Source organism: Porites lutea, chromosome 7, assembly GCF_958299795.1.
Source record: "Porites lutea chromosome 7, jaPorLute2.1, whole genome shotgun sequence".
Lineage (NCBI taxonomy): Eukaryota > Metazoa > Cnidaria > Anthozoa > Scleractinia > Poritidae > Porites > Porites lutea.
Window position 1 is genome coordinate 10,611,597 of NC_133207.1, and position 12,725 is coordinate 10,624,321.

At 36.8% G+C, this 12,725-nt stretch overlaps 1 protein-coding gene across 1 annotated transcript in view; it reads right to left on the reverse strand.

Moving 5' to 3' along the window:
* Positions 1-8,386: 8,386 nt before the first annotated feature.
* Positions 8,387-12,725, reverse strand: part of LOC140942843 (uncharacterized) — a 4,367-nt gene continuing 28 nt past the window's right edge. The window contains exons 1-2 of the mRNA XM_073391856.1: positions 11,059-12,725; positions 8,387-8,698 (exon numbers count right to left, since the gene is read on the reverse strand). The exon at positions 11,059-12,725 is cut by the window's right edge and continues 28 nt beyond it. Coding sequence (XP_073247957.1) covers positions 11,067-12,656 — 1,590 coding nt within the window. The 5' untranslated portion in view covers positions 12,657-12,725 and the 3' untranslated portion in view covers positions 8,387-8,698; positions 11,059-11,066. The remainder of the gene's footprint in view (positions 8,699-11,058) is intronic.

Sequence of the window (12,725 nt, forward strand, 5' to 3'; positions counted from 1 at the left end):
TATGGGGTTCCGACGAGAAAATTGTCTATAAAATTTAACTAGCCTGAATTTCATCCGATTACTTCGAGTCGTTGTTACTCCCTCAGTTACTGAGGGAGTAATAACGACTCGAAGTAATCGGATGAAATTAAGACTAGTTTTTTACTCGCAAAAAACATTCTACCGTCGACCCTCGTCAGTTACTGAGGGAGTAATAACGACTCGAAGTAATCGGATGAAATTAAGACTAGTTTTTTACACGCAAAAAACATTCTACCCTCGACCCTCGACATTTTATCCTCGACCCTCGACCCTCGCCACTTTACCCTCGACCCTCAACAAAAACCTACACTCCACAAGATAGGGGCTTGTCAGCATGGTCCGAATTTTATTACTTTCACTGTTTACTGGAAATTATCTTTTTTCAAGTGATCATAATCAAGCAAAATAAAACATTTTTACTGTTCTTGCTCCGGCAGCAAACACGACAAACAGAATACTAGCAGTCTCTTTTTTTACTGCCCGCAGTCCACGACAAACAATGATCAGTTTCGTGTGAATACACAAGACCTTTGGTCTTTTTTATCTCATCAAACACAGTGGTTACAAAGAACAGAACAGTCGCCCGATAAGACGTGAATAATGAAAGGCGAGTTATAAACAATTGTCAAAAAGTTCAACGGATAATTTTTACCAAAGCTTCAGCTCTCTCTTTACATTTAGAAGTTCATTCAAGACGATATTTGTTTTTGCGGAAAAGACAGTGTTGTGAATATCGGCACAGTTCCAGATTTCTGGCAAGAATCGCAATCGCCTTGAAACGCTGCTCGGTATTTGGACAAATTCAGTATAAAAACTTCCTGACCATCTCTGCCTGCCAAACAAGCTATTACAGTTGGTTCTAGTTCGGGTTCTAACGTGAAGTTGCTACATCTTCCAAAGTCTATGCCAGTAGAACACATTTCCTTGATGCCTGCATCATGTTTGTCCCGCACTAATACACGCCAGGATACAAACTAATTAGTTATTCATTACGGTTTACCCAATCAGGAATTTGAGGACGCCGGCGTCCTTAGAAATGATTTAAAGGGGGCTCTTATAGCAGGCGTCCCTTACCCTCTCTCCCCAACCCCCCTTTTCCCTTCTTCCCTGTCCCCTACCTTTTTCGACGCCTGCTACGTAGGCTACAAAGCAAGCATCTTATGTTTTTGCCATCGTCTGCCAATTACACTCTGATCGTCTGTTTCTTCGAAATAACGCCTTGACTTTCTCATGAGTTAGAGGAAACTTGTCACACGTTTCTTTCTAGCAGTCTTTGTTTGCTTTTTGGTTGTTTTAGTTATTGGTTATTGGTTGCGTTGTCCGTGCAGGACGAATTATCACAACAAGTGAAGCCTGAGGGTGAAAGCAGTGAACTCTGACTAAAGATGTTCTTTATCAGTGTTCCTTTTTGAAAACATGGCACTCGCTTGAAGTACTCTCAGACTGCAGATCAAGTTAATCTTAAGTTTACAATTTCCCGTGAACGACGGCTGCATTTTTGGCAGAAATATACTTGATTTGAATCACCATAATGCGTAATCCAGGTAAAACACTTCTCAAATCGGACGCCATTGAGAAACCCGTTTTTCCATATCTCCAGCCCCTCTCTCCCCCCACTTACACTTACATGAAATTTCTAAATCCCTTTTAATTTCTGCTCAACAAATGTTCATGGAAGTGTCAGTCTCTTCCATTTTTAAAGAAGAAAAAACGTAAGGATGCATGACTGAGAATTAAACCCGGGGCCTTGGGTTTGCATTCCACTACCAATACCACAAAAGCAGCGAGGATTCCGCGCTGCTGAGCGAGGGAAGGGCTTGATTTGGAGTTATATAGCCATTTACTTCGAGTCAGAACGTCACCCTAATCACTACTCTTAGGGCTTAACTCCAATCATATACGGTCAGTACCGTTTAAGTACTGCGAGGCCATACGTCACGTGATTAGTGTCGAATCATGACCGTCAAATCATGTCTGAATTGTGTATACATGGCAATGAAATCAGCTGTACCCTAATCAATATAGTCAGTGCTCACTCATATACATGAAATCACTTTGTGTAGCATCATAAGGTATCCAAGGGTAGTTACAAGGGATTACCATGCGAACTGTTCAAGCGCAAGCACGCACATGTCATTTCCCCGACAACGACTACAAACTGCGCGCTGAACTGACCAGACCAGCTAACTGATCATGAGTTGCGGCGTGGTATTGGACGCGAAGGCAAAAATTTAAAGACTGACATGATTCTAATGTGTTTACTGAGGTCTACTTATACAGAATATTCTCTTCTATTGCAAAAAAATAGGCACATTCGAGTAATTGTGTTAAATAATCTTGTCAGAGATCGTGAAAGGAGAGAAAACCCCTTCCCATAATAAAAAACAAATCAATCAATCAATTTATTAACGTCAATACGTGGGATGAGGTTGCCCCGATCATCCGAGCCAGAGCCTCATGTATAAAACGCATGACAAAGGTTAAGCAAAGTTTTGGGGGATAAACAACATGTATCATAAGAGAAGTCTTTCACAATGGTTAAATCCCAGACCCAATGCAGTAAATCCCATTTTTCTCGGGTACATAAAAAGGCAAATCCCAGTTCCCATTTTAACCCCTTCAGGACCCTCTTTGTGATCCGTTCTTACACGGTATAATCCGAGCGCAAAATGGACAGTTCTGACCTTTATGTTGGTGCTTACGTTCAGGCCGTTGTCAGGGTGAAAAAAAGGACAATTATACTTACGCTTCACAGCATAGTCGTACGTTTGCTTGCGTCGCTTTCATTGTTCTTGTGACGTTACGTTCTTTTTTTCCGTTAGTGAAAGGATATTGTTTTAGGCGGTCAGTATTCTTTATTCTGTCATCATGACAGGGTGGCAAAACAGATGCTTGGTGCAGATATTGAGCTTGATTCTTCTTTTCATCTATTCATTTGTTTAGCTGATCTTCATTTATGTTTGACGTCAGTGGGAAATTTGAATATTGTTTTTTTCAAAAGTCAAACAACCGGGGATTTGCCTGAGGGGATCCACAGACCAACAGTTGATAATGAGTATGGTTGTGGTGAATAAACCATGAACCGGGATAACAAACAGTCTATTCAGGATAAAATGAGAAAATTATGTGCAATTCGCATCAGTCACGTTGATTGGGGACGAAGACGATCACAAAATACGCCACACTTTAACACTGGATGCTTTTATTTTAACGTCGTGAATTAATACATACCCTCTTTTGTGTCGTCTGTTAATAATTAACGTATCAACAAGTGCCTAAGTCCCCTGGTTTCATTATTTTACCTTCTTTTAATTGGCTAATTAGAAGAAATGACCAAAAACAAGTCAAGAAAACTCTGAACAGTTGAGAGACAATTCAGATGTTGCTGAAAGAACTGGTGGATACCACAGTTACACCAGGCCCTTTGGGAGACATAGACGGTGTGACCTTTGTTCAGGGTATATATCCTTCCCAATAAATTATAGAGAGACGCTGGAAATAACTTGAAACTCTCTGGAATCGTTCTTAATCGCTCTAGAAACCACATAGAAGACAATGTTCCTGTTAAGTTGTTGTTTGTTAGTTAGTTTGTTTTCTTTTTTCGAAAACTCGTTCATTTAAGAGAACTCGTTTTTGGAACACAAGTCCTTATAATTTCGTTGTTGCACAACGCCGACCGTCCCAGTGCTAAACAAAGGTATCTCCCATAGAGCTTGGGATACCTGTGTGGAGAACTTTGTAAATTATATGTATACTTCACTAAAATTGACTATCCAATCAGCCATCTGGAAATTAATAACATTCTCTTGAGACCGCTAGCTTATTTTTGATCATAATTCTGAAATAAACCATAATAGTTAATAATCCTTCGTTTATCCTACCAAATACTACAAAATAATGGTCACGGAGTGAGATGAGCAAATTAAACTTTTACACTTGAGCAAATTTGGGACCCTTTTTACGTGGCAACACGGAAGTAAGAATTGATTATCATCATTGTTATAGAGAATATGCATTCTTGTGCTCTTTCGTATCGTGTATGGAAAGAGAAGTTACAGTATAACATACACTGTAGCTTCATACATGTACACTGGAAGGAACTTAACACACAGGGTCTCTGTTCTTACCGTTAATTATCTTCATAAAAATGAGAAGGAGAGAGACCCTAGAATCTAGGCATACCATACGACAACCAGAGTGACTGCTTTTGACTTATTTTTAGTTTGCCTACATCCACGTATAAAGGTAAGAGCACACTAAGCGACAACTTGCAGCAACATGTCGCGCCGATAAGTGGCAGCAACAAATCATTTTGTGTGCTGCGCAACTTGTTGCCCCAACTTGTCACCCGACCTGTAGTGTGTACCAACTGTACATGAATTCAATTACAATCTAGAAGGCCCTTACCTAATAAACAGACTAAGAACATAGAAGATGGGATTGTGCACAATAGGAGCAATACCCGTATATAAACTATGTATCTGACTTATATTACAATCTCAAACTTAAAATCACCATGACTTGGGTCAAATAATATTAAATTTTAAACTTTTTTCAAAGAAAGGAATGTAACTATTAAAATGTATGCAAAATTAACCTTGCAAGTACGTTTGAATCAAACGTGACGTTCTTAATGTTATTGTGATTAAAATAAATTAAATTGTTTTGGGTGGACTATTTGTCTCTTAATAAGTTGGTAAAGTTAGACAGAATTGTTTTTTGCAGGTGTATAAAACAGACAGTCAGCTCTTCTCAAACTCCAGACCACGCCTTATTACGAACACCTTTTTTGAAAATCCTCATTAACAAAAACTGCTGAAAATAACTAATAATTCGCAGCAGCCAATCGTGCTTCAGAGAATATCTGTAACAGCCGTCGACCAAAATCCTCGGAGACCCAGAAGCTCTTCCACCCTTCCCATTAACCCTTTAACACCCCAATATCCACATACAATTCTCCCGACTATTCTCTACACGTTTTCTAAAGGAAATAGTTGACAGAAATAGATAAAAGATCAAAACATTCTACCTTTAGTGATCATTTTATTAATTCTCATAACCTTTTCTCTTGATAATGTAATGATATTGTTAGGAAAAATTGATGTTTGTCAAGGATTAACTGTCATGAGTCAGTCCTGAGGATGGATTTGGCTGTATATTAATGGACTAGTAACAGTATGGCTGCCCAACTAACTAGCAATGTGCTAATACTGTATAACATCTGATGATCAAATGGATAATAAAATTAATTTTTTAATAAATAATATATTCTTCTTTAAAGTTCTTAATAAGTTAATAAATAGGAATGAAATTAACATTTAAATAAATTATTTTTTCAATATATTAGTTGGTTTCCTGAATAAATATTACTCTCAGCCACAGTATTATGTTGATCAAGGCTAATTTGCACAAGCCATAAATTTGAATTAAAGTGACTGTAACATAAATAGTTGCATAATTCATTACCGGACTAGAACTTTACAACCATTCTAGATTGTTAAAACTGTGTGATTAACAACTTACTAGATTGGTGTAGTTGGGTTATCTACATTCAACAGACTGTAATTCGGACAATTTGGTTTTAAAATAGTAGTAATCTGAATTTATAAAATACGTCACTTTGAGGTCTCAAACATTGTTGCTCACCACTTTACTTTAAAAAGTGAACTTATGATCACAAAACAGCATTGCTCTTCGCTTCAGTTAATGTGCAACACCTACAAGAGTTCTAGGGTTTATCTTTTGACACCTATTCAAAGAAACAACATAATTGGTGTAAGTGTTCGTATTAGCATGCATTACCCTTTGTTTCAGTGATTCATCCTGAAGGCAGTCTATTACCAAGAGTTTGTGATTATTTAAGACAGAAAATTGGAACAAATACTGCAAACTTTAAGTCGACTGTTTTTTTTTTTTTCTGAGATTTAAATAACACTAGCTACATGTACAGTAAGATTCAAAGTATAAATGCATGTCAACAGTCACTTGCGTCTTGATTCTCAAAACTTTCAAGAAAGATTTATAAGTAAATTTGATGCCTTAAGTGAGAAAAAATAGCATTTTTGTCCTTTAAGGTCCAACTATTCGCAAAGTTGGCGATTCCCATTGGTGTTCCCATTTTTTTACAGGTTTTGTGAGGGTTGAGGACATTATTTAGGCTTTGTGTATATATTTCATAAACAAAGGGCCTGACAACATAAAAACATTACACTATTAACAAAAGATTTTGCAAACAAAAACAACTTTCTTATTCATGGTGTTTGCAAAACCTAACAGTTGCAGAACTGCACTTGTTTTTGGTATGCACAAAGATAAGTGTAGTGCGGTGGGGTGTCTTTTTTTAGAAAAGATTTATATTTATGCAATCAAGTAAATGTGTGAACAAACTTAGGATAGTCCTCATACTAGACTGGGCTGTAAGATAACAAACATGAGATCGTAATTTAGCATTTTGTTTTCACATAAACTCAAATAAAAAGCATTGTATGTGTGACTGGAAGTATTTTCAGTAAGTGTGAATAATGCTTTTGTGTGAGCAGCTATTGTTTTTGTGTTGTGAAATAATTTTTTTTTTTTTTTATCTAAACCCTTTCAAATAATTAAATCATCAGAGGTTCTAGATTCGCTCTTCTCGAGATTTAAGTTGTTTCCATTTAGAGATGAGAGTTTCAAGTTTTGAGGATCAAGTCAACAAGATGGTCACCTTAAATAAATAATGAATGGTACTGTACAAGGCTACTTAATTAAGGGTTTTTATCTGTCAAAACAGATGGCACTTGGTGCCCTTTCACTAATACAAGTAGCGGCAATATGTATGAGTCCTAACACTTTCAAATTAAGTAAAACACAAGAAGATAAATCCACCTATTTCTTCCACATTCCCACCTGCATGAAAAATCAGTGACAACCCTTAGTAAAAATTTGGAAACTTCTTTTCATGGGTGCAGCTTTTCTTTCAATTGCACCCATTCATAATGAACTTATAAATAGAATCTTTTCATAAAATTAATGACTTCTGATCTTACCCATTCCCAAACATGAAAAGAAAATTACACTTTTTTAAAACACTTTTTGGAGAAAGAACTGAAAATCTTCCACTGAGGAAGATTATCCATTCTAATGTTTTTATCTCTGAGTATTTCCATTTGGGAACAAAGAAGGAAAACAATTTGACAAAATTTCAGCTGTGTGAGACAAAATAGATTTGTGATTCTTTTCTCTAATAATCAGCCTTGCACGCTTAATATATTATGTCACGTATATCTTCGGAGTAAAACACGTTGCTTTTACCTATAAATATAATGTACTTTTCTTATGCATAATTATCATCTGGAGAATGAGAATAATCATAAATTATTGCCCCACAAGTTTATCCTGGCAAACAGCTACTGGTAATAAACAATAATAATTTATTGTAATAAATACTTAATATATAATAAATAAATCCAGAAAGGAGATTTGCTATCTCTGACCCTGGAACACCCCTGTGATCTAAATTTGAAGCCTGACATTACGTCGTAACTTTTCTTCTCAGAGTAACACTATAATTATTATTTGATCCCACTAAATTTTGAACACGCACACTATTCAGTCACAATCTTCGAATACTTACTTAAACGATGTGAATAAATCGTTAAACAAACAAAAATAATACAAACATAAATGTATTCACAAAAAAAATCTGCTAAGTCGGTATAGGTTTTTAAAACTTGAAGAAACTCTAGAGGCAATCAACAATATTATTCAAATCAATACATGTAACACCAACATCATTACCTCAGTTACATGGTTTCCGAGGTGACTGCGCATAACATGCAGACATATTTATACTACATGTACAAATCAGGGATCAATGACAAGCACAAATTGTGCTACTGTAACAGTTATGAACAAGTGAACCAATTTGTTATCATCATCTTTGTATGCCTCTGCTGCATATACCTGGTAACTGACAACAATTAGGAATTTAGGAGGAAATCAAGTTTGCAATTGACTTGCATTGTTGTGATGAACCAATAGAAGCTTAGGTCTTGGAACAAACCTTGTTAGAGGGTGATTGGTCTCTGGACCAGCAAGTGTGAGAATCTCTTAGAGTCACTGTATAACTGTACTAATAATTACTAATAAGTACTACTAATAATAAGATTTTATTTTAATAATAATTTTCATTTTACTCAATGTGATCTGTTTGAACTTTTGTGAGTCTTTACACACTAAAAACACTTTACGTCCATATAAGACCTGACAAATACAAACTAATGAGTTTGTGCGTGTTAGTAAATCTACTTGACTTCAAAATTTCCCCACTTGTGAACTTATCCTAAATTTATCCACTGAAGATTGTTCCCGCGGGCGGATCAAGACCTTCAGATAAGGGAAGGGGGGGGGATCCGCCGCTGGTTCCATACATTGCATTTGTGTGGAAGCTATAAATGCATATGTTTGTACACATATATGCATTTAACAACTTAAGTGGACTTGGATAAATTAATATACATGTATCGTTAGGCAAGAAAAATTATACTAGAGAGAGGATTAACAATTCAACCTGCAGATAAATGAAAATACTAATAATACTTGACCAACACCCTTTACTGTGAAGACTCATTTGCAGAATATCCATCTATAGAACAGTAGACACCATGCACAGGATACAAGTCTCCTTAAGGTTTGCAGCCTACAAGAAACAAAATAAACATTGAATTTATCGACAAACAGTTAGTTGCTATGTTGTAAACACAGTCTTTTGCAACAGTGTGACAAATATATAAGCAACAATGGAGATCATGCAAACATTTGCCTGTTTATCAGCACAGTTACAGAATTTAAAAAGACTTTATTCTTTGGCATGTCACACTTCTCAATGTATATGTTACAGGTCCAAATTAAATTCAGGTTAAAATTTTTTAACTTAGGTTGATTCTCAATTTCCCAAACTCGGGGCTAGGAGACAAAGGAAACTGAGAATTAACCTAAGTTAAATGAGGTTTGTATTTCATACTGGGGCAATAACCCATTGAATTGGTTGGTTATTGCCTACATCTTCCAAATATTGTGTGCCCCAGCTGGTTAAGATGAATTAGCCAGGGAATTGGAGCCACTCAGAAATGTGAAAATATTTTGAACGAATCATAGTAATATTAATTTTTATTGCTGCAATCTTACAAGTGTCAGTATTAAGAAATGGGACACAACTTGACGTCAATTTTCAAACCAAAAATTGAAATTCTTGGTGTGCACTCACGTTAGAACAAGTCAAAATTCAAAGTTCAAAATTCATACACTGTATAATAAAATACAAAGAAGAGCCAGCTGTCTTTGCTTAGAGAGATGTCCCTGCCTTTCGCACAATTGACTGAAAAGTGAATCAACATTGTTCTAATCACCAGTGAGAGTAAAATATAGTTGATAAGGATGTCAAGAAAAATGTTCAAAAGGAAGCTGTTTGCTCAATGTTCATGCAACATTTTTACATAATAAACAAAATCTTTCATCTTTTTTAATGTTGTTAAATAGAGTGTGGAAAGCCTCTCCTCACATTTAAAAGTGGCTACATATATGAGAATAAGACTTCACCAAAACATCAAAAGACACAATGGAATTGAGATTTCTGCAGATGCATTAAATGCACAAGGACAAACAGCACAGAGCATTCTACAGATCTTTTATGTTTAACCGGTACACTGTACTCTTTTTTAGTACAAAAACAGTATAAAGCTGTATGTCAGTTCCTATATGTAAAGGGAACTTACTAGCCAGTGAACGATAGTAAAGGTTTTGATTAAACAAGTTTTTAATCCAGTCTTTTAGGAGAAACCAAGGTTGCCAAAGGAGATCAGTCTGTTCATTCTCTTGCAATATTTATCAATATTTCATGCAATATTTATCATCATTATTCATGTGAAATATAGTATTTCCCTGTTTCTGATTGGTTTTATTCCAATAGATAATTCTTCATAACCAGCTGGCTCTGTCCAAATTTGGAAGATGCTTAGATTATACTATCATTGATGCCCCTCAACCAAACGTCAATGATTACATCCTGCAAATCACATGTATATCCCCGCTCTTTGATCCGCCTAATTCTTCATACAAATGCAAAATATCCAGATTCAATATTATATTGTTAATTTATGTTAGACAAAACAGACCTAGAGTTTTACTCAAGGGAGGTGATTCATGCATATTAAATGTTTGGACACATTAAGTTATAACGGATATAAAGATACAAAATATGTATGTCCCTGAGTATCATGAGATCAAAACTTTCTTTCACAGCTCATAATAGTATATAATGCAGGTTTTAGCTACGATCAGACAATGACTAGAAATATTGACTGTTTCCTGACTGGCCGTAACAGGTGGGAGATACAAAAAATTGCCAGCAGAATGTCAAGCCATATTTCAGGTAACTACATACAAAAGCCACAGCACTCAAATTTATCCATTTTTCCTAAAATAAATAGAGTGTATAAATTGGTGTTCTTTCAGTCTCTTGTATGAGCTACAGTATAAAGGATTGCTGTACAAGTTGTTGCTGTTTTGCATGAAATTTTAAAAACAATATTCACCAATTAAGTAATATGTAAGTTTGAAATTCAGAATTTCAATATTGAAATGTGAAAAAAAGAAACACTCTTTAATTTTAAATTCAGAAGATACAAATAGCTTTGGGTGACATGAACAATCCAAAATGACAATCTGGTATTGCAAAAAAATCAGTATTATTGACCAAATGCAAATACTGCACCATTCCTCTTCATGCAATAAGTTGCTATGGTCACATTTTTGGTTTCTTTGACTAATGATTTCAATGCTGCATAGAGTGAAAAAGATCAATTGCAAGGTAGATTGTGCGAGGTGCGCTTACTTGCAGCAGGGGAGCCCTTAAACTTTCCAAACAAACAACGTCACTATTTCACCAACCATGGAAAACTAATTGCCACCTTCATGATATTCAGTTCTTAACACACTGGGAGATGAATTGACCCAGGTTGGTAGGTGACCATTTCTACGATTTCAAAACTCAATTCTCACCTTGTTTTCTAAGTTGAAGAAAGTGATCTCAGCTGACCTTCATACTCGCTTTTTCGTGACAACTTCTTAAGCTGATCACAGTCCAAGTTTACACCTTGCCGCTGTTTCTCTTCCAAGCCAGTTATCTCTGTCAACTTCTTTCTAATTTTACGAATCTGCTTATCATTTTCACTCTTCTTGAGGGCCTCCTGGGCAGTTGAACAGAAATTCTCCTGTCCATTCTCTTTTGCACTTCCACACAGAGGTTTGTCTGGGACGTCACCAATGTCCACAAACTGCTGTTGACAGTCAATCTCATCCAACTTTCCACCATTTTGCATGTGTTGGTCTGGATTTTCACATCCATTTGTTAAGCATGAAGTCTGGGTTTGTGAAGTGTCATTATGATTCGCCACACCATTCATTTTGTTCAGAAAGCAGTCACTGCTTTCACAAAAGCCATTCTCTGACTGGTTATAACCATTCATGACCGTTCCATTGTGGTTTTCATGGTTATGGGAGTTGTAGTGTTTGTGGTTATTAAAACGGGACGAGTAGGTATTGTAGTGATTTCTGCGTCGATAATAAGGACGGTGATAGTTGGGTCTTGCTGCCGGGTACACGTTAAAGTCGTATCCCTGACCAGGTGACTGAATAAACCCTCCCGGAGCAGGGGATTGGTTATGGAAGCTGTATGATCCTGTGTAAACACCTGGAATCATGTTATAAGAGTTGGCAAAAGGTATAAATGCAGGCTGTACCCCGGGGCCATGGTAGCCATTATGGGTTTGATATTGTGCCGGGACAAAGCTGTACCCTGGTGGCCACTGTTGCACGTTGTATGGCTGACTTACCAATTGATATCTGGCGTCTTGCACCTGCATACCATTTCGAGGTTGACCAATCAACTTGAGAAAATCTTCTCTTAGATCTTTACTGGGTATATATTTCGTATAATCAAATCGCTCTTCCTCATCAGTTCCAATGGAGCTGTTAGTTCCCGAAGAAGCCGTGTCACTTTCCGATTGTTCTAATTGTTTTTCAATTGATATATTGTGGTTGGGCGATTTCAATTCTTCTATGGGTAAGACTAAATCGTTTTCCCTCATATCATCACAACAGCCGTCTTTTAATCCGTCCCGCGCTTGTTGTTTATCATCATTTGGCGCCAACTCAGAATCGCTGATCATAGTATCTTCATCTGTTTCTTCAGTGGAGGAATCGCAATTTCTTATGCCGCCTACTAAATCAAGCCCACTCTCGCATCCGGTCGTAGTCGTTTCGCATGACGTTAAACTGAAAGAAGTTCTTGATGAAAAACTTCCGAATAATCCCTTTGCCGGGTTTTCCCCATCTTCGTCGCATTTGTTACTTCCCTTGTGGTTCATTTCGTTCTCTGGTGGCTTGTCATGGCAAACTAATTTGTGATATTCCATTTCTGGGGCAGCAATCGCATGTTTGTCGTTGAATGGACATATGGCCTTTTCACTGATCGAATGCTTCTCTCTACATTCAATCAAATGGCGTCCCATTCGGGCGATGGTTAAGCTGTGAGTGGTATCGTATGGGCAAGTAAACAATTGATCCGCTTCTTCCAATTCTTGATCGCTTTCGGACATTTTCTTTCTTCGGTTAATGTCCCCAGAGACATAAACTCCGACCAAGCTTATAGTCAGCTGTTCCCTAAC